Here is a 23,285-nt window from a genome sequence, read left to right as displayed (position 1 = left end):
TTCTGAATGTTCTGAAAGTTTGTGATGTTCTGAAAGTTTGTGATGTTCTGAAAGTCCTGAAAATTCTGAATATTCTGAATGTTCTGAAAGTTCTGAAAATTCTGAATGTTTTGAAAGATCGGGATGTTCCTAATGTTCTGAAAGTTCTGAAAACTCTGAATGTTCTGAAAATTCTGAAAGTTCTGAAAGTTCTGAAAATTCTGAATGTTCTGAAAATGTTGAATGTTCCGAATGTTCTGAAAGTTCTGAATTTTCTAAAAGTTCTGTAAATTCTGTATGTTCTGAAAGTTTGTGATGTTCTGAAAGTCCTGAAAATTCTGAATATTCTGAATGTTCTGAAAGTTCTGAAAATTCTGAATGTTCTGAAAGATCGGGATGTTCCTAATGTTCTGAAAGTTCTGAAAACTCTGAATGTTCTGAAAGTTCTGAAAGTTCTGAAAATTCTGAATGTTCCGAATATCCTGAAAATTCTGAATGTTTCGAACATCCTGAAAATTCCGAAAAATTACTATGTAAAATTCCACAGTCTCTGCAGAGGATCATAAACCTTCTCACATCATCTTCCTTCATATTCCTTCATATTCCTTCATATTCCTTCATATTCCTTCTCACCCGATGTTCCGTTACCTCCGAAATAAATACTGTTGCTCGCCGAGCGACGTAACACGCATGCTAATCTACTGCAAATTCGCCGCACAGTCGCGAAGACACGCGCCCGTCTCCGGGGCGTGTTTCCGCGAGAATTGCGAGCGAGTCGCGTAGCCTGTGCTCGTTTGCGGTTCCGGCGGCACGCGTTCAGCCCGTAATTAGCTGATCCGAAACAAACTGCAGCAGCACGTGACACGTTTCGGCCGCGACGAAGCCAGTTTTACGAGCACGCGTCCCCGGCTCTCCGGCGGCTCTGCTCGCAATAAAAAGAGGACCCGATGGTTCACGGCGCGATGGTTCATCGCGGCGGATCGATACGGCTGTTTCGAATTACTTTTCCGATACGGGATCAGCCGCGTGGGTGATTCCGCGTTGACGGATCTTTAGGAACTCGCCGAACAGCCCGGGAATTGAAACGTCTGGGCCAGGAGCACGACCCGGCCATAAATTCCGTCGTCACCGAGAGCACCGGCTACGGTATGGAATTTTCGATGGACGTCTCGGACCTCGAAAAGAAAACTCCTCTATATCTTCCGGCACAGCGCGGATTTGTTTTCTATTCCTGCGCACCGACCACTCCATTTTCTGATACTTTTTGCGGGACTTTTTGTGTTCGCGGCGCTCGAGTGAAATCGATCACCGTGACGTCGATGTCGAAACATTTGTTCGGAGGTATGGCAAAGAGTACGTTTAGGCGACGTTTATGGCGTCGATGGTTCCGCAGTCTGTTTAGAAAATCGGATCTTCGAACGTTGCTATATTTTCGAATTTTTATCTCGGAAAGCATTTGTCGGATCGATTCTTTTTACGCTCGAATCCGGGCGATTTTACACGTGTAATTAATAGACTCTTGAAGTTAATCGATCAAAGTATCTTCATAGAACTTATTATGTTCGTTTAATTCGCAATCTAGCGATCGGTGTTTCGTATGTCGCGAATCAGTTTCGTAAAAATCTAATGGTCGGATATTTTGGTACACGCGCATGAATAACAAATTAGCTATAAAAAAACTAACAATGTTACTAATAATGCAAAAGGGAATTTTTATTATAAGATGACATAGAAATGAACGTAGCGAGAAAAGGAACGAAAGAAAAATGTCAATGATTTTTTAGAAAAAAAACAATCCTCTCTGAACTACATATTTTGTTTAGTAATTTCGTGGTCAATAGAATTGCCGCTATTTATTGTTTATTTATGAAGAAATCGATTATATTCATTTATTGACCGAAAAATCCTATGATAAAAATGTGTTTGGACTGCAAAACTCATTTTCAAAGAAAAATGGCCTAATCCGATTGGCTTCTGCACCGTCCACATGATCAAATAAAGAAAATACAGATATTTATAATATGTTAACAATTGGATATTTTAATATACGACTTGCTTTATTTCGATACGTCTGTGTATCCCTGTACAAAGAAGTACAAGGATTACAACACTGATATATTAAATACACGCGAACACGTGTATTTCAAATACACGCGAACTTCGATTATCCGAATTCAAAAGTTAAATTCTTCTTATTTTCAACTAATTATTAATACGCTAGGATAAGATGATAGGTCGAGGTATGATCGAGCTCCTTCTGCAGTTGGAACAAACAAATAATCTTGGAACAATAAAAAATCTGAATAATAAAGATTCCACCGTACACGTGAAATGTCGCGGATCGCAAATGGATTTTCAGGGCCGGCTGTCGAACTCGCAGCGATCGTCCGCGGATTCTTCAGGCCGCCGGAAGAATTCACCTGGTATTGAGCTTGCGAATTCTCCGCGAATTCATCGAAACTCCGCGTCAGAGAATACGGTGTAACGAGAGGCTGGTCGGATCTCAAAGGCCGCGCTTGATTGGAAGGCAAACACCAAGCGGCGCCGAGCAATCAGCGCAGCTATTCGCGTGTCTCGCGTTCTCCGAACACTGGTCGGCCGTCGATCCTCGATCCCGAGTGTCCTCGGATTGGATCAGAATCCCCCGATCGAACAATTAGCATCGTTTTTCGCCGCGATCATCCGGCGATCGCGGCGCGCGGATTCCTCGTTGCCTAGCTTGCACACAAATGTCCAGAAGACCGAAGCCGCTCGAGGATTCGGAGCACGGCGTCGCGACGTCTCCCGGAAGATCGTCTTATGTCATCGGAAACTCGTAAATCTTCCGCGAGCAGGGCCGGCTAATCGGAAGGAGCCCGACTGCTTGGTCGATCTCTCCTCGAAGAGCGACGATAGCGCTCGAATCGCGCTCGTCGCGCTGCTTTAGACCGCGTCGAGTGCTCGGTTACTATCCGGCCGAGCTGCGATGCTCCGTGACGCGGCGTCGGTGTAGAATGTCGTCGCAGAGGCGAAGCTTTTTGTCAGAAATGTTCGTGTCACCGAATCGAGTGACTCGCCGCTTTCAGTTGATATTTCACTTCCTTCGGATCTACGGGACGAAGAGAGGCGAAACCGAGCGCGGAGAATCGAAGGCCTTGCGAGACGACGACGCGTTTGAAAAATAGTCGCAATTTCACGAACACTCTGGAGGTGACGGCAGAAATTGCCTTCATACAGTCAACCCTTAAGTGGACTTTCGAAGCGAACTTCAACCTTCCTGTATGGCCCACAAGTTTCTAAGGGTCGTGTGTCACGTTGTACGCGCGCAAATGGTCGTTAGAATAAACTAATTAACACGAATTTCGACCGATGGGTGGTTCAAGTATAATTCTCTGTGACGAGCTATAGTTTAGGCAATTTTCTCGTCTCTCAACTACGGAATTATTTAACGCATAGTTTCGCATAGTTTCTTTTTAATTTCATTCAAGTTCAAACACAAATGATACACAGGTTGCATTATCGATCGTATTCCGATCGGAAATTAACGTTTACGCTAATCTATTACATCTTCTTAGTTTCATTAGGGTCCACAAAACGTAAGAATGTTAACAATGTAATTGATGTCGTCCAACTCTTTCAATCTTCGTTCGATCGAACAAAATACTGCAATTTTGGTGACATTCTCGAGGCCGTGGCTGTTAAAGTATCGAATAAATGATGAACTAAAAATACATACCAACGAATTTATACATGTCCCGGTTAGGATCGTCCTTTCTCAGTTTCGCTACGCGATCTCTAGATCTCCTAGATCTCTCGATTTCGAGAATGTCTGTCAGCGAGCGATTACAAATTATTCTACGATAACGTAAATGCGGGTGTCGCGAAGAAAGGAGGATCCTAGATCGGATTTTTTAAGAAACACGATCGATCGATCGAGGTCTGCGACCGTCTTCGAACCGTCTAATCTACATCGAAATCGATTGACTACTCATAGATTAAGTGGCATAAATTTGTCTAATTACATTGAATAGTTTCGGAACAAGAGTGGCCAAACCTTCGACAAAATTCTGGAGTCCGAGGCGCACGATTTTAAACGTTACAACAGATACGCGTCGTTGTCAACAGAAAGTTAGCAGATCCGCACCGTTTATCGGCGGTACTCGCAAGAATACGCTCTGAACGGCGAGCACGATGTTTCTCGAACAGGACACACAGGTGCAAAAATATGCTCGAAAGGATACTTTCCGGACAGAACTCGTACATATGTTCGAACGTAGCGAATGTAGTAACACTATTCTGCTACATCGTTAACCTTCGAGCGGCGACGTGCGTCGAATTGACTCGTAATTTGGCTCGTAAAAATTGACTCCGTATCAACGCAGGCGACTCGAGATCAAACTGACTCCGCATCGATAATGATGACTCGAAGCCGAATGAACTAATCAAAGCTTACTCGACGTGAAATTATCACCGTATCCCTAGCGACACCGCTGTTTGTTCCCCATTATTAACAAGGAGTCCGATCTAATATCGAGTCACCGTTACTGAAACGTCGCCAATTTGACGTCACAGTATCACCAGCGACATTTAAACGATGGTCACCGTTCGAAGGTTAAGCTAGCAGTCAAAGGAACACGAAAGCTTATCGATATAAATGATGTAACATCGGCGAGAAGACTCGGCGCCAAGTTCCACGCTAGACGATACCACTCGTGAAAAGAAGATCCTCCGAGAGAGAAATTTCAGTAGCGTTTATCAGGGAGTCCAATTAAGGGTGTCGGACGACATTTCGTATTATCTCCTCGAGTTGACCGTGATGCGTCGAAATAGTCCTAGCTGTTCGGAGAAACTGTCCGCGTTTCGCCTCTGCGAGAGTGTTCGGCGGTATCAGGTACAGATCTACGGCGAGGGTGGGTTGTCCCGAATGGGTGGCAACCGGGGTACACGTACGGCGTAAGCTGGGGACCGGCGGGGGCACGTTCTCACGGTCAATAGTTCCTGGGAGTATGAAAAATTCGCTGGACAGAGGAGAGGCACCACTGCATAGAGAGCGTTTCACGGGACGAAGATCTAAGTGGCCGTTCCTCTCGAATGGCCGTAGACGGTGTCGCTCGTCCCGAGAGAGGAGCGCGGCCCTCTCCACCGGGGACCTCGATGAATCCGGGGCTCATTCGGACATCTCGATCGAGCCGGAGGAGAGAGGACGCTCCTCCGGGTGTCTCCGGACGAGGTCGGCGTGCGCCCGTGTCAGTCGGTCGTTCCCGATTCGTTGGAGATCGTTCCGGCTTGAATCGATGATCCTGCCTCCGGCGCTTTAGACCTGCGTCAGCAGAGTCAGCTGGGCGCCGTTCTTCATCGAGTCCTTGTCCCGCTGCTGCTGATCCTTCGAGTCGTTCCCGATGGTGATGTTCGACCGGGAGGTCAGCGTGACCGTCGTGGTGGACGTCTTGCTGATCAGACACCTCTCGGCGTCCTCTTCGTCCTCGGGCCCGAGCCTGGACTGGCCGGACACGGCCTGCCGGTTCGACTGCATCCTGTCCGCGCTCGCCTTGTTCCTACGCGGGAACACGCTGTTCTCGATGTGCAGGGCGGCGTTCACGTCCTTCCCGCCGACGCAGGTGCACGCCTTCAGGAAGCTCTTCTTGAAGTTGTCGCTGAGGAACGCGTACAGGATCGGGTTCATCGCGCTGTTGCTGTAGCTGAGGAACCCGGCCAGCAGGAAGATCGTGATGGTGATCTTGCTCTGGCACTGCTTCGGCGGCGTGTAGATCAACGCCACCTGGGTCAGCCAATAGGGCAGCCAGCAGCACACGTACACGGTGATCACGGTCAGCACCAGCTTGGTCACGTTCCGCTGCGACCGTTTCTTCTCCTTCGACTTGGTCTTCGGGCCCACCGTCCGCAGCTTCCTGATCACCAGGAAGTAGAAGATCAGTATCAGGACCAGGGGCACGGCGAAGCCCAGGACGAACGTGTAGAGGGTGAAGGTGGTGTGACCGCCCTGGTGGCTGGGCCAGTAGATGTTGCACGTGATGATCCCCTTCTCCCCCTCCATCGCGCTCGCGTACAGGATGATCGGGACCATGAAGACGGCGCTGGCGACCCAGGCGATCTTCGTGACCACCTTCGAGATGAACGGCGTGCGGATCTTCGGGGACGAGATCGGATGGCACACGGCCACGTAACGGTCCGCGCTCATGATCAACAGGAAGATGCTGCTGGTGAACTGGTTCACGCTGGTGGTGGTCATGTACGCCTTGCACATCACTTTGCCGAACATCCAGCTGCGCAGGCTCATGGTGGTGACGAGGAACGGTATGCCGATCAGGAAGCATTCGTCGGCGATCGCAAGGTTCAGGATGTACGTGTTCGTGACCGTTTGCATGTTCGAGAACCGCAGCACCACGTAGATGACCAGGGTGTTGCCTAACAAGCCGACGATGCAGACGATGGAATAGAGGATCTGGTTGACCAGCGCGATGATCGGCAGGTCCGCCTCGCAGTTCGGGATCATCGAGTCGTTCTGGCTGACCTTCCTCGCGTAATCGATCACGCTCGTCGTGTACATCGACGTGGTGTTCATGGCGAAGTCCTTGGAGTTTGTTCGCGACGATAGATCCTCACCCGACTCTCTGAAATCTCTCTCGGGGATCTCCGATCGCCCCGGGGACTGATTGTCGCCGCCGCCGCCGCCGCCGCTGCCTCGGTCCGCTCGCTTCGACTGGAAAACCCGGCGCAATCACTCAGCGGAAATTTCAACGATCCAGAGCTGCCTCTTTGTTAGCTCGAGTCCTTTCTTCGTTGGGACGAGCGATCACGATCTTATCATCCGGTCGGGACACGGCGGACGGATCGGCGTTCTCGACCGCGATCCAGTTAAATGCCGGCTCCTCGCGTTCCGCACAGGATGATCGACGCGGGGACGATGGCTCGCTGCGTCGACGTCGACGCCAAGGGGGATGGGGCCGACGTCATTCCGTCAGGCGTCAAACGATCGTGTTTCCGGGAGCGCGATAATCTGAACAGCGCCGGCTGCCGGTGTACAATTGCCTCCCTTCTTTGGGTCCTTCGTCTCTCTTCCCGTTCCGCCGGTCGGCGTCTGGAACAAAAGAAAAGTCGGCTTGAAAGCCAGTGGTGCCGGTCGCGCGAATCACCGGCGTCCGTCGCATCGACGGCACCCGAAGACGATCGCAACTTCTCAAAGCCCTCCGACCGGATCGGAGCTTTTACGGGTCAACGAGGACCATTATGAACGACTGTCGCGGAGATTACGTCCTCCCGCGGACGCCCGACATTAAACGATGGCGTTAGCCTACTTCCGCGGACGGTGTAGATCCTCGTTCGAGCACCCTTCGCGTCGAAGACGTCGGATTTATTGGCCGACGACCGGCTGATGCTAATTTTCGGATTTCACGCTAGCCATTACGTCGCCGCGCCGGTCGAATGGCGGGCGCGATAATCTTGATTCCGTAGTTATTGAAATTACGAAGAGGCTTCAAGGGGAATCGTTAAGTAAATTTCTTCATGCCGACACGTGGGAATATGAAGAATTGCGGATGATCTAAGTATGGTCGATCTGTGTAACCTTTAAAGGCCAGCATATTTCACTTAGCGTTAAACGAGTGGTTTAGAATCGCAGCGACGCAAGTCATTTTTCCTGTTTGCGAGAAGCAAGGAGTGTTATTGTTTGCTAATTTATGCATTGTTGTTACTGAATAAATTTATTGTCAAGATAATTCAGAGTTAAGTTAATTTATGGTAAATTTGTAATTGATTTCACTTGCCTTCTTACCATTTTCGCATGCGTAGATTACATTTTAAGACAGGAGTCCAAATTTTCGAAATTGGGACTTGCACCACCATGATTCTAACTCATTCAAATCGAAATTATTATTGCATTCGAGTTGCAAGTAGCTCTGTCATCGTTAGCTTGCACTCGTTGAAATGGAAATCATAAGAATTTTATAAAAATTTGCTAGTTCTCCTTTCAGTGTCTAAGATAAATCGGAATCTTTTCTATTAGAGAATCTATTCGAAATTATTATTGCATTCGAGTTGCAAGTAGCTCTGTCGTCGTTAGCTTGCACTCGTTAAAATGGAAATCATAAAAATTTTATAAAAATTTGGTAGTTCTCCTTTCAGTGTCTGAGATAAATTGGAATCTTTTCTATTAGAGAATCTACTCGAAATTATTATTGCATTCGAGTTGCAAGTAGCTCTGTCATCGTTAGCTTGCACTCGTTGAAATGGAAATCATAAGAATTTTATAAAAATTTGCTAGTTCTCCTTTCAGTGTCTAAGATAAATCGGAATCTTTTCTATTAGAGAATCTATTCGAAATTATTATTGCATTCGAGTTGCAAGTAGCTCTGTCATCGTTAGCTTGCACTCGTTGAAATGGAAATGATAAAATTTTCATAAAAATTTGGTAATTCTCCTTTCAGTGTCTGAGATAAATTGGAATCTTTCCTATTAGAGATTCTACTCGAAATTATTATTGCATTCGAGTTGCAAGTAGCTCTGTCGTCGTTAGCTTGCACTCGTTGAAATGGAAATTATAAAAATTTTATAAAGATTTGGTAGTTCTCCTTTCAGTGTCTGAGATAAATCGGAATCTTTTCTATTAGAGAATCTATTCGCTTGCAAATGAACCGAGAAAGTTATCGAACCTTCCTGTTGACTTAAATTTCATTCCACCTTGCATGCTCCAAATATTTTGCTACTTTAAAGATGAGAATTTTCTACGACCAGATGATTACTTTGGTTAGAAGATTACTTTCCGGGTACGTTACGAGTAAGCGAGTTTGCCGCGGAAGGTCGTTGCAACGACAACGTTGAGAAACCGTCGCGCGAATGCGCGTAATTATTTGCTCTTGGATTGAAAAAGGGTGATGAAAAGTGGGAAAAAGTGAATGGCGTGGGCGTAAGAAGGCGAGGCTTAATAGCTGCTTTTAAGCCTGGCCTGGCGCACGCTGCCGTAAATAACGCGGCTGTCCATTGAAAAATGTGTCTCGTTACATTGTTCTTCCCCGATACAGTTGACACGTCGCCGAGTAGCGGGTTTATTCCCAAAGCAATCAGCCATCTCGTCGTATCGAACGGTTTCGAGCATTCCATCGTCGCCGTTATTACCTCGCATCCATTATTATTGAAAAAAATTGCAAATCCTGCGCGAAAATGAAATCCCCGTAACGATTTCATAGCGAACAAGAAAGAAAACCCGTCCCGGGGATATGTCGCGGGAAAATGTAAAATGAAGTCTGACATTTTGATAACGTCGCGAGCTCTACAACGTAGAATATTAACAAAAAAAAAAAAGGAAAGAAAAAAACGTAGAGCGAAGGTTCATGAAAATGTGCGCCGCGATTAAACCTTCGCATATCCGAGCCGAATCTCTCAGATGACATTTTAAAAGCGGACTATTTCAAAGAAAACCGAGGGAGGGCCAATCGTCCTCAATCTTTACGACCGTTTCGCAACGCAAAGCGTAATAGCGCCGCGCTGCGAAATTTCTTCTGTTTTATTCCAGAGATTTCATCGCGATCTCGTAAGCTTAAATTCCCATTAAACTTTTTATTATTCTCCCCGATGAATTACGCTCCCTGGACGACGGCGTACATTAATCATAAATTTCTGCGTGCGAACCGCGGGACACGTCGTTTCCCTCGACGCGTTTAAACCGGCGTACGAGAGAAGCCGGCTCGGGGAGCCCTTTGCGAGCACGTTCAGCCCTCCGCCCACTCACGGGAGTCAAAGGGAACTTGGTTGTTCGAGGCGGACGGCTAATGGTCCGCGGGAGCCTTCAACTCGAATTCGGTTTTCTTTCGTCCGGCGTGCGCCTCAAAGCAAGCAACTCGAGGTCTCGGACGCGGATGAAACAATGGCCGAGAGCCCGAGATCTTGCGGACAACCGGAGAGACAACAACTTTGGACCACGACACGGAATCGCGGCGGCGGCGACGTCCAGGGTTTCACCCCGTGAAAGTCGCAGCAACGTTTCGTTGTTCGAAGTTGAAAGCTGCGCCATTTCCGGCGGATCGCAGCTCGCATTCGTCGCTCGACCGAATCAACGACTCCGTGTCTGCTAATATTGCACGACGATCTGGCCCGGTTACGGTCCAATAAAACCGCGCGAATGATCCCCGAGGCCAAACATTCGCCAGCCAGAAAAAAGCCCGAACGACTCCCTGAAGAATTGCCGCGTCGCGCGGTCCCGCGGCGAACCGCGTTTCTCAGAGTCAGAGCAACCCTTCCGACTTTCTGGAAATTCCCGATCGACTCCGTGGCAATCCGCAGGGCCAACTGGCTTCCGGAGAAATCAATGACGTGCCGTAAAAAGTTTATTGCTTCCCGGAGTCGAGAATTTGACACGCTGAGTTGGCGACTTCGTCCGAAGCTGCTATTCGTCTGCTTCGTTCTCTGTCCTTGGACAATGGATTCTGACCAGTCCTGGACTGGTAACGGGTGGGTTCATTTGGGAACTTTTCTGGTACAGTTTTTTAGAGGTAGTGAACGTGTTGATGTTGATTTGACTTGCATTGCTTGTCGGAATCTGAACGTTTAATCAAGGAGAGGCGACTAACACGGGCGACTAATCGTGGCGACTTCACATTTATTCTTTTAAAATTGTTTTTAGAAGAATTGTTTTTATTTGTTTTATTGTGTTTCTCTATTTATAATTTTCTCCATAATTTACCTTCGTTTTGTACGCAAAAATGGAGAATTTGGGAAGAGGAGCCTCGGTTGACAATCAGTTGTCGACAGTTGTCGACAATCGGTAACTATAAAAACGAGCCGCGAGGCTCGAATAATCGCATCGCCTCTCCCCAAATTGTCCATTTTTGTGTACAAAATGAAGGTCAATTAGGGAGAATTTACTGTGAAAGTAACGAAAGGTCTAAATAAATTCAGTCCTTCTTATGAAGCGATAGGTTTATTGATAAAAAGGTAAACGATGCTTTCGAGACCACTAAGTCAAGATTGTCTTGGATACATTCTTCTAATCGTAGCATCTTGAAACGAAATATAGTAATATCTCCCTAACTGATGCTCAGATTGTGCAGAAAACTGGACATTTTGGAAAGAGAAGATACGATTATTCGAGCCTTGCAGCTCGTTTCTTATAGTTGCCGACAATTCGTAACTATAAAAACCGCAAGAATCGAGTAATCGTATCTTCTTTTCTTAAATTGTCCATTTGCGTGGATAATCTGAGCGTCAATTAGAGAGATACTATGACACAGGTAATCCCAAAGGCAATGCTTTTCTGTCACATTATTCTCGCGAGCAGAAATTCGAACGAATCCGAAAGATAAACCGTCGAAACTGCGAGCGGTCCGACTGAAACCAAACAGCAAACTCGCTGTACATTTTTCCATTTATCTCAGTTTGCAGCGGGAATGGGAAAAAAAGGGTGTTGAATTGATACAAATGTGCGAGGGTTGAAATGGTAAATTATCGATTCCTCGGTCGCCATTCATTACGCCTACCACGCTCGTATTTGCTCGCGCGAGCGTTTCGACCGGATACATCGTGAATAGTGCTTTGTTCTAGCGATCGGCCTGCTCGCACGGTATAACAAATCTGTGGATTGTTTTATTCATTGTCGCGCGGCCTTTCTGCAAAATATTTTAAAACGTTCACTGCGGATCCGGCGACTATCAAAATTCTGCAAAAAATAAAACACAATTTGTTTAACGACCCGCCTCTGTTTGGAACAGAGCGACGGTTTTTATGAAGTTGCACGGTCTCTGTTACGCGAGTCAATTATGGTGTATCGACGCCCATTTTTGAATCAATTCTTGGAAAAAGGCAATTGTATATTATTTATTTTCATCGGGTAACATACGAAAGGATTGGAATCACGGTGACGCAAGTCACATTCTCCTCGTTGCGAGTTCAAGTTTAAAAAATTAATTTACAGTTAACTGAATTTACAGTGACTCTATAATTTCTTTCAATTGTCTTTTTAACATTTCATATAGTTATTAAAACACAATTTGTTTAACGACCCGCCTCTGTTTGGAACAGAGCGACGGTTTTTATGAAGTTGCACGTTCTCTGTTACGCGAGTCAATTATGGTGTATCGACGCCCATTTTTGAATCAATTCTTGAAAAAAGACAATTGTATATTATTTATTTTCATCTGGTAACGTACGAGTGGATTGGAATCACGGTGGCGCAAGTCACATTCTCCTCGTTGCGAGTTCAAGTTTAAAAAATTAATTTACAGTCAACTGAATTTCTAGTGACTATAATTTCTTTCAATTGTCTCTTTAACCCTTCGCACTCGAAGTCATTTTAACTGCAAATTTCAATCAACTTTTCTCACTTGTAGTATCTCCGTTTTATATGACAAAGTGCATTTCATGCACATGAGATCGAGTTTTGTGACGCATACAACAGTCGGACTTCTAACAATTCTTTTTACATCTAAGCTTTGACAGCATCAAAATTATCTTGGAACGTGGTGTAACAATTTTAAAGGTGCCTCAGAGTGCAAAAGTTTAACATTTCATATAGATCACATTTGTACGTCAAATTTTTAAAAAATACGACTTACTCCGTGATCCTAATTCGCTCATATAAAAATGCGAATTCACACAGAAGCCCACAATGTACTCGCAAGTTAAGCGATTGTTCTATTCTGTACACTTTTCTCTTCCCGACCAGCTCCGCCGCACAGGACGTCGCGAAATAATATTTAGATCCGCGTAACCGCAGCTGCGACCGCGTTAAAGCTCTAACTGCGGACGCATTTCCGCGGAGAACTTTTTCCGCGCGGCACGTGTAGCCTCCGCGTTCCCTTTATCTTTCGCGGATAGCACACGAGCCCGATCCGTAAACACGTCATTATCCCCGCGGCGGGGCGGATTATTAAAACGAGAAGAGTCCGAATTTACTCGGCGCTCGTTGATCCCTCGTTATCGTTCCATTATCGGTATCCGATGTCTGGAACCGTGTTCTCGATTCATTAGACCGTGCGCTCCGAAAAGTCTCTTATATCTCGCAGAAAAAAAAGAAAGAGAGAAAGAAACGCGCGATTCATCTAGCGATGGGAAGGTTCGGCGATAGCGGCAGCTAGTTAATTCACTTCGCAGCGGATCGATCAGCGTTGTTGTATCACGAACCCGTGAATGAACGAAGTTAACGTGGCTGACGGACGATCTATCGCACCACGATCTTAATGTTGCCGAGCGTGGTTCGCTGTCGCCGTTTATGGTCGCGGGACAAGTAACCGAGGACAGGGCGACGTTCGTCGCGTGACGAAACTCGGCTAGTTTTGCAAGATAATGAGCTCCGATCGATCGCCATTATCGGGGCATCCGTCTCCATCTGGCTAATTAGTTGCAAAGCGGTCCTCTTAACGCTCGACCGATACATTTTCTTCTACCGACTTCGTTTTCCCGAGCTTCTTACTCTCGCCGGCTTCCTCCCGTATTAATTAACCCTTTGCACTCGGCTGGCGACCCCGAGGCGACGTTAAAAATTGCTTCGCTATTTTCTAAAGAATTTTTACATTATTATATTTCTCTGTATTCGATAAATCGTCGAATAATAGAAGCCTTCGATAAGCATACACGTTCAATTTTATATGTAAAAATGAAACAAATAAAAAGAATCATAGCAAATGGAAATACTGTAGGTTGAAACAATTGTCTACATTTTTGGAGTTGAGATAGCCTCGAGTGCAAAGAGTTAACTCCGAGGCGATCACGAGATGCGGGGTCCAGTCGAGTTCAAAGTGCAACATGCATCATGATGGGGTCGTTTTCGTTGCATGCGTTTAGATTATACGCTATTCTGGTGGGAGATACAAAGGCGGCGATGAGATCGGAAGCATGAAAATGCTTATCAAACGCTAAACGCGGCAGAATAACAAATAAGTATGATATTATGAATATGTATGAACCAAGAATTTTAAGTAAAACAAAGCGGTCGACGAGATCTATGTAGAACTGAAAGTATGAATGGTCGGGAGAGACGGTTTTATGTTGAAAAGAGTCTAATAACGTGTTACATTTTGATATCACTTTCGTTCCGTGCAGTTGCACTGAATAATGAAAACACTCGAAACGAGTGGCGAAATAAAAAGCACAAAAATTATAGTCGCGCACGGAGAACAAAATTATGGATGGTGCGGGAGGTGGTGACAAACGAGGGACTAACGTTACAATTAAAATGAAAATGTACAAAAATAACATTGAAATTAAAATACATTGCAGTAAAATTATGATAAAGATAAACGGAAGTGAAATGAAAATAAAGATAGATAAGAGTAAAATTCAGAATTAAAGTTATAATTGAAAGGAAAATAAATACGAGCAAAATTACGATTGAAATAAATCGTAATAAAAGTACGATTACAATAAATTATAATAAAATTTCGATTGAGATAAATTACAATAAAATTTCGATTCGAATAAAATGCAAAAGAGCCACGAAAACGTGCATCGTTAAAAAACCTGACGCAAAATAATAAAAGCCGCGATACGTTCATCGAATCAATAAACTGCAAACAATTCCACGAATTTACATGAAAATCCGGGAAACTGATGAAATTCGCGGCGCTCCAGAAAAAGCGAACCAGAGAAAACGATTTAACATTTCTCATCGTATTAAAAGCATTCCGGTTTCCAGGAGGCGAATATCTTGGCGCTTGCTCGCGCGTTGAATTGTCGCGTCTCCGACGACCGGAATATATAAGGTTCGTTTATTTGGTTTTATCGACAGGATATTATTAGAAGATCTCGCCGCGAGATCGCGAATTACCTGGGCTGGGGTGCCATCGCTGGTTGCTTGGCTGGAATCCAGGACTCGATAGCAACACGTGGAATTTTCGAATTAAACGACAGAACGGTCGCGAGACGCGAGAATACGACAATTACCTCATTCGAAACCAGCAAATATCAATGTCGAGATGTAAATCAACGATGCTTGCGCGTGCAACCGCGTAGCCGGTTATTTAAACGAATTACGCAAAATATTTTAAACAACCGAGCTTTAAATATTGTAGATATTTTGGGTGTGCACGCAAATACTTCATAAATTCAATTTACCCTGATATGCGAGGTGAAAGTCGAAAATTACGATGTACAATTTAATTACGAGGTATCATATTACTTCCTTCCTCTTTTTTAGTTATTTCTTTATTCGTTTAATTCTTCATTTATCTTTTTATGTCTTAAATTGTTTCTGTACACTGTCTTCTGGGCATTTTTCCCCTTTGACATCAATAAACTATTATTATTATTATGATTATTGTAGAGGAAAATGCGTTCGCCACATTGTTGCTAAAAATAGAATTAGATTATGATGCGACTTCATAGTTACATTAAGCTGTAATTGGAATTCCGGAAAGCAAGCAATAATGCTTGCGAAAGTGCTCGTAATAATCTGATTGAATTGATTACATCTTGGAACATTCGTCAAAGGGCGGGCACAGTAAGTGGCGCCGGTGCCTGAAGTGGATGCAATTTATTGGACGCGGAGATTCTCCGCTTTCCCGTCCGAACACAGCAATATTTCGCAGCAATCTTCAATAATTATTCGAAGTCGGCGTTCCAATGCGCTGTGTCCCCGCTTTGGGCGATCGTCGCAAACGAGATCATTTCCACGCCGAGACCGCGGCGCGTTCTCGCCGAAAGTAAATCAGTCACCGTATTCGCGGGACACTCGGACAATCCCGCTCGCCTCTCTCGCTTTTGCCGGGCAAACGAACTTCATAATTTCCCGGAAAGGTAATCCGCGGTCCCAGCGATTGCTCCATAAAAAGTCTGGAAATGGCGAATCCGTGTCCGACGGCGCAAGCAGCATTAAATATGCCCCGAAGTTGGTAAACAAGCGTACGGGTTTCCTTGGGTATCGCGTACGCGTGTCAGCGGCAAGAAAAATGCCGCGGGGCATTTAATAACACACTAACGTCGTCGCCTCGCTGCGGAACAGCCCTCGACGTGGCCGTAACGACTCGTCGGAGTAATAAACTCGTCCTCGAAGTCGGCACCCGGTTTACAGTTCGCGGGGGCATTAATTTACGGCGTGTCCCGCGTGGCAGAGGGCCGAAAACAGACGATTAAGATCCGACCGGCTAATAAATTCCGCTCCCTTTACAACATCGCTGAAACACCGCCGCAACTCAACTGCGACACACGTGCGCGCACCTTTGCCACCGATAAATCCGACAGGACTCTGCTCACTCGTCTGACTTATGAGCGAGCACTGCCACTGACGGACGCAAGCTCGTCCGGCCACGCTTATTGCGGTTCGAAATTGCGAATCGGCCAACGAAATCGAGCACCTTTTCAGTCGGATCGAAGCAATTGTCGCGCTCCGGAAAACGCGACGCGATCGGGAAAGTGGTTGCTTTCTCAAGTCGAACCGTCTCCGGCCGACGATTCGATCCGGACAAGTTCTTCTTCCAGTCGGTCGACAACTTTTTGTTGTAAATCGCTGCAACTATTTGCTCGCTTTGCCTCCGGCGTGTCGATCGAGGGTCTAACAAGCGTTTTTCGTTTTAGCGGAAAATTAAAGCGAAAGAAGCGAAGAATTAAGCGAAAGTGAAAATATTGGAAGAATTTAAGGACGTCTATGGATCTTTTTCAATTCTTTGGAATCGTTAAAGAAAGAAAGAAATTTTGCTTACTTTGCATGAAAATTCGCAGTCCACTAATTGTGTATCATTACTAGATCATAGATGTTATGCATCTATGACAATATTGAGTCGCTGACATTCAAGACAATGAAAATATTAATAAAAGATAATTCAAGCTCGTTTATGGATTATTTTCAATTTTATGGAATCATTAAAGAAAGGTAGAAATTTCTACTTGACTATGTTTGTTGTAATTGATGAAGATCATTTTTACTTTACGTGAAGTCTCGCAGTCCACTAATTGTGTATCATTACTAGATCACAGATGTTATGCATCTATGACAACAATTGGTAGCTGACACTCAAGGCAATGAAAATATTAAGAGAATTTAAGCTCGTCTATGGATTATTTTCAATTCTTTGGAATCGTTAAAGAAAGAAAGAAATTTGTATTTGACTATGTTTGTTGTAATTGATGAAGATCATTTTTACTTTACGCGAAGTCTCGCAGTCCACTAATTGTGTATCATTACTAGATCACAGATGTTATGCATCTATGGCAATATTGAGTCGCTGACATTCAAGACAATGAAAATATTAATAAAAGATAATTCAAGCTCGTTTATGGATTATTTTCAATTTTATGGAATCATTAAAGAAAGGTAGAAATTTCTACTTGACTATGTTTGTTGTAATTGATGAAGATCATTTTTACTTTGCATGAAGACTCGCAGTCTACTAATTGTGTATCATTACTAGATCACAGATGTTATGCATCTATGACAAGATTGAGTAGCTGACATTCAACACAATGAAAATATTAAGATAATTTAAGCTCGTCTATGGATCATTTTCAATTCTTTGGAATTATTAAAGAAAGGAAGAAATTTCTATTTGTCTATATTTGTTGCAATTGATGTAGATAATTTTTATTTTGCAAAAAGATTCGCAGTCTGTTAATAATTATTTTCGCCATAATGAAGCGAGGCAACTTCTATTTTACTTCTGCAAATTAATCATCGAAGCACGTCTCGCACACGAATCCTCTAAAATTTGTTACATGCAAAGCTCGGCGGATTATATGACAGTTTAATTCTCTTACTCATTCGCTGAATCATCATCGTATCTAATCTCTGTGTTTTCGAACTCTGCTACCGACATGCAAATTTTCCCCGGAAGTCCTCATTTTAATTATCTTCACGAAACAGTACATTTCCAGACCGCATCTGCCGACCGGATTTCTCCTGATTCTGGAACCCTTTGAACTCCGAGATTTCAACCGAAGTGGCTCTTTTCCTTTTGCGGAAATCCAAGCATGTTCGTACGTCATGCTCTCTAGTCACGTTGACGAAGGAAAGTCTTGGGAATAACAAAATAAGAATCGCGGAGGAGCAAGCGACGAAAGGTGTCAGCGGTTCGGGACACCTGCGACCGTGCGAAATTGCGAGGGAACGCTGGCTTGGATCAGTGGTCCGAAAAAGTGTCCGGAAAACTTCGACAAAATCCTGGAACACTCCTTTTTGCTGTGCACGCTGGCGGAAAGGAACACCGGCACGGCTGATAAATAATGTAGTGGTCTAAGATTGCAATATTTAATATGCAAAGTGTTGCATCTAGTTTGAACAGCTTAACGTCTGGCTTCCTTTCGAGGGAGAAAGTGTCACGGAAAAACGTCGTTCAATGCGATAACTTCGATACCGTTCGAGGAAAAGAAATTGTCTGTTGAAAATTTTATCTGTAGCGTTTTTAGAAATGTTCATACAATTCATCATATAATTGTTTGAACTCTCAGTCGTATAAATTTGAAATTCTTGAATTCTTAAAGATTTCTGGTCATGATAAGTTATTGGACTTTTCTTAAGTTGGACAACTTTTCCAAAATTGGATCACGCAATTTGAATTTTTTCTCAGATAACAGACGGGCTATTTTGCTAAATAATGCATGAAAAAGTTTGGACGAACATCGTGCAGTTGGATGGAGTGACAAAAAATTGAAACAATCGCGTTTTCGACTTTTTTAAGCATGAGATCTTATATTAATAATTTTAATAATTTTAAAATAATACATTGTTTCACACAATTTTCGTTATATGCTCAGTTGCAATACTCGATAAACGTGTTTTGTTTTACATTTCATGACATCCGCCTAATTGTAATAAATAAATTATCCAGCAAATCGGATTTTCCAAAATCTCAAAAAAATTCGACCGGCTTGAGCCGCTTCTAGATAAAGCTATTTCGTTTTTATCGTTACTTGTCCACGTATATTTGTCCACGACTGTATCTTACGCGAGCTCGGGAACATAAGTAATAGAAAATCCAGCTGAGAAATGTAGCACATTGTTGCTACCTTCCAATTTCGATCGATCAGGACCGGAGAAGAGAGGCCGGAGAAAATCCGAGGTCGGAGACGAAGAAAATAACGCGACGAGGCGCGAAGATCGAAGGAAAAAAAGAGGTCTGGTGCCTCGAAGAGGATGAAGGGGCGGTCGGAGAAATTAATTATCCCCCCTCACCTCCTAGTCCAGCATCGAGCCGGCACTAAAAGTAGAAACCAATAGAGAAACTCGATCGAGCGAGTATACTGGGTGCCTCGAAGTCGCCGAGAATACGCTGCTTCTTTGTTGGACAGGAAGCTCCGGATTGATTGTAAATTCGTCGCGATAAACTCTCGGGCGACCGAACGACGGAGTAAAAGACGCCGTTTGCATATCGATCTTGCATACCCTCGTGAAACGTCCTCCTCGTAACGGGGCGAATCCTTCGGACTGTAGATCCTTGGCCAGGAAGTTGCGGCCAGTTCTTCGAGCGGGGCGTAAAATTCGCTACGAATCGATCGTGGGTCGTTCGAACCGGAGGGAAAGTTGAGATTTCCGTAGCTTTACGATCTCCGGATATCTTGAATTTTCTATCCACGGTCCTTTACTGTTTCGCATTGAAAAACCATAACTGGGGCGAGTGTGTCAATTACTGTGCCTGTTAAAGCGACGTCCGAATTTTTCGACGAATTAAATAGCTGTTTTGCTTGTATCGCTCTTGTTAAAATGTGAAAAATGGTACGTTCACGTCTTTTATACGAGTTTGAATTTTTTCATAATCGAAAGATGTAAAGAACACAAAATATTTAACAAAATGGACGAATCTTCTAAACCTTTTTATCAACGCTTTCACATTTTTACGTCAATTTGTTACATCTCCCTAATTTTATCAAGATCCACGAAACGTAAGAATATTAGAAAAATAATAGCTGTGATACAACTTAAATTTTTATAATTCGATTAAATTAAAAAATTTCACATTGAAAAACCAAAACTGGGGCGAGTGTGTCAATTACCTGTGCCTGTTAAAGCGACGTCCGAACTTTTCGACAAATTAAATAGCTTTTTTGCCTGTATCGCACTTGTTAAAATGTGTAAAATGGTACGTCGACGTCTTCTATACGAGTTTGAATTTTTTCATAATCGAAAGATGTAAAGAACACAAAATATTTAACAAAATGGACGAATCTTCTAAACCTTTTTATCAACGCTTTCACATTTTTACGTCAATTTGTTACATCTCCCTAATTTTATCAAGATCCACGAAACGTATGAATATTAGAAAAATAATAGCTGTGATACAACTTAAATTTTTAATTCGACTAAACAAAATACTTTGCAAGTCCACGAAATTGTTTTGAGGTCGTCGGTGTGGCAGTCGAAGCATCAGATCGTCGTAACTTCGGCCAAAACGTTCATTTCGTCGCGCAACGAATTTTCTGACGTTCTCCGAGGATCGCCGAACGCAGCTGCGAAGTTAAAAACCGATGTGTTTAATAGTATCGCTGTTAAAAAATTCTGAACAGCACTTTTTCTAATGAAACTGCGTCGCTACTCCGGCGGGAATGGTTTCCGCCGGAATTAAAACGAGTATCTGCCTTATGAAGCTAGGTATTCACGGCATGAATGGTAATAAATTCTACAGTGCCGGGAACGAGTAATCCGACACAATGAACGTCATGAATATTCATGTTGTAACGGATAAATCGTCGAGAAAACGGGGGATCTGCTTCGCCACTTATTACCTCGACAATGGCACCGAATTATCGATAAAAGACGGGGGACTTGTTGCCCACGATTTGCTCGTGGCGGACGCGGGAATTCTGATCACTGTGTAAATTACAGCCCGCTGCGAGTGAACAAGCACGTGTGCAGATAACTGTTTAATCCAATGAAGCGGGAATATTTCTCGACCTCGATAAACGGTCGCGCTAACAGCCAGCGATGTAACGGGGTGCCTGATAAGTCCTGTGCTGACCGTTCGCAGACGATTCATTACATCTTTCCATGATTATAAAATTACGAAATTCGGAGGCTACTTTCTTTTATAAGAATCGCCAGGAGTCGTGTAATTTTTTAAGGAAGCTAGATTGAAAGTAATATACAAGGTGTCCCAAAAATGTCTCGCAATCCGGCAATGGCGGGTTCCTCGGACCATTTGAAGCAGTTTCTTCCTTTACAAAAATGTTCTCCGAGGCACCGTTCACGAGTTATTAACGAAAAACAGTGACCAATAAGAATCGAGTACGGCTGACGCGAGGCGGCCCAGCCAACCAGCGCAGGAAGCCCAGTTCCGCTCATTGGCTTGGTCGTCTCGCGCCAGCCGAGCTCGCCTCTCATTGGTCACTGTCTTTCGTTAATAACTCGTTAACGGTGCCTCGGAGAAAATTTGTGTAAAGGAAAAAGTTGCTTCAAATGACCTGAGGAACCCGTCACATTCGGATTTCGAGACATTTTTGGGACATCCTGTAGAAATAGAAGAATTAGAAACCAAAGTTTGATGAAATTTTATTCGGATGACGTATAAAAGATAAAGACTAACGAATGCAATTTTATTTGTATTTATTACTATCGAATTAATATTCAATCGAATAAAAATGTATCTACATAGAAATTCATTCGAATAAAATTTTATTCGACGCTATCGAATACAAAATTTATCTAGATAAAAATTCATTCGAGTAAAATTTTATTCGAATGTGATTTTATTTGCATAAGAATTTATTCGTAGAAGAATTCATACTGAAAATAATTGATTCGAATAAAAATGATAGAATATAAAGCGTCTCTTCATAGTTTATCGATTTATTTCTTGAATACTACTTTTTCGTATTATTCGAATAAATAGAATAATATACGAGGAATAATAAATATTATTCGAATAAAATATTCGACTGAAAGGAATTCGATCCGGATAATTATCTCAGATAAATAATTATTCGATACCGGTAGTTATGCAACCGTACTTCACAGCGTCTCAATCAACTCGTTAAAAAGAAGCTGGATATAATTAATTTTAAACGATTTTCTCTCCTCTCATATTTCCTTAATTCGGTTTCTCCACGGACTGTTTAATACTTACAATGCAATACCATTGCAGCTTGAAACACGATTGCGGGGTTTTTTTTTAACGCGACTTTGTACATTGAAAATAGAGAATCGCGGGAAAAAGTGAGTTCTCGTATTTCGTCGCATTTTTTTTTTTATTTCGGCCGCGCGTCGCACAGATTTATAAAATAGTCGACGGATCGCAGTGATGTAAAACCGTGTGTCTGTCGATACGGAAAATGGGTCGCGTTCGTCCTGCCGGAAGAAATACGGGGGACCTGGATATCTATTTGCTGGTAACACTCTCAGCTATCCCGTGCCGTGTCTGATTCGCTGATAATGCGACACATTGAATTCTTATAAGCTTGTAACTATGTACCCCTGAAAATCGCGAACGCACGCGCAAACAATGTCGCTCGGCTCGCCGATCAACATTTGCATACTGAACGGTAATTGAATTTTACGTTTCCAGCAGCTGAATAAGTAAAACGACGACCCATGAATTATAAAGACCGTGCCGCCGAACAACATGATTAATATTTTGAATTCCGTGATTATGCTGGCGTTTCGAATCATCAACAATTCGCGCGTCTGCGAGCGGCGCTTTTAAATATTGATAGCCTGCTCGGCGACGATTAATGTTAACAATCGCGCGGCCAGATTTTATTCTGTGACAATGCTCCACGGAATTTCGAATGCAGAATTTGATTCGCAAGTTTTCATGCGGCAGAATTTCATCGAAAGAATTCCTTCGAATTTCGACGGATAAACGAGAATAATAGCAAGAGAGACTTATAATTTATATATATACACAATTTAAAGTCCAAGATGCTGTTTCTCAAGTTCAACGTACACTCGAATCATTTATTCATTGGTCGCGATTCGGATTGAATGTTTCCCGCAACAAGTCGCGTTTCTTCCAGCTCGCGCGCGGAAGCGTAAACGCGAGCGGACACGCTCGTAGCGAGATTGCTTCGATTTTGCATCTTAATTGGCCGATGTTCGCGGCATCGTAATTCAGATGCTCGCGAAACACGTCAGAACTCCGTGCAGTTTCTGCTCGCGGGTAAGCCAGATCGCGGCGCGCGTTAACAAGCTCGCCGAGCGGAGCAGGAAGCGGAGATCGATTAGGGCGCAGCATCTAAACGGAAACGGCGGCGGACACGTGTGTCCGATAGGGGACGGTTTCGAGCGGAACTTAGTTTCGCAGAAGCGTAACCTCGTTTTTCGTGCTACGGCTATCCGCTTTGCCGATCGGTTTGCGTAACTCGCCGAACCGTGGATCCGCCGGCACCGTTAATTTCCAATTCAGTTTAGAAATTCGGTCTCATCCGATGTCGGTGGCTGGCCGTCCCTTTGGCATCCTCGT

At 43.9% G+C, this 23,285-nt stretch overlaps 1 protein-coding gene and 1 long non-coding RNA gene across 4 annotated transcripts in view; one reads left to right on the top strand and one right to left on the bottom strand.

The window, feature by feature from the left end:
* Window positions 1–23,285, top strand: part of LOC117220956 (uncharacterized) — a 405,009-nt gene that overhangs the window by 114,637 nt on the left and 267,087 nt on the right. The window lies entirely within an intron of this gene.
* Window positions 3,415–23,285, bottom strand: part of LOC117220727 (somatostatin receptor type 2) — a 159,462-nt gene continuing 139,591 nt past the window's right edge. For all 3 annotated transcript variants that reach the window (XM_033470985.2, XM_033470994.2, XM_033470976.2), the window contains exon 2: window positions 3,415–7,057. In XM_033470985.2, coding sequence (XP_033326876.2) covers window positions 5,273–6,541 — 1,269 coding nt within the window. In that variant the 5' untranslated portion in view covers window positions 6,542–7,057 and the 3' untranslated portion in view covers window positions 3,415–5,272. The remainder of the gene's footprint in view (window positions 7,058–23,285) is intronic.

Source organism: Megalopta genalis, chromosome 1 (assembly GCF_051020955.1).
Source record: "Megalopta genalis isolate 19385.01 chromosome 1, iyMegGena1_principal, whole genome shotgun sequence".
Classification (NCBI taxonomy): Eukaryota; Metazoa; Arthropoda; class Insecta; order Hymenoptera; family Halictidae; genus Megalopta; species Megalopta genalis.
Note: the sequence above shows the minus strand (reverse complement) of the source record. Positions and strands in the feature narration are given on the sequence as shown.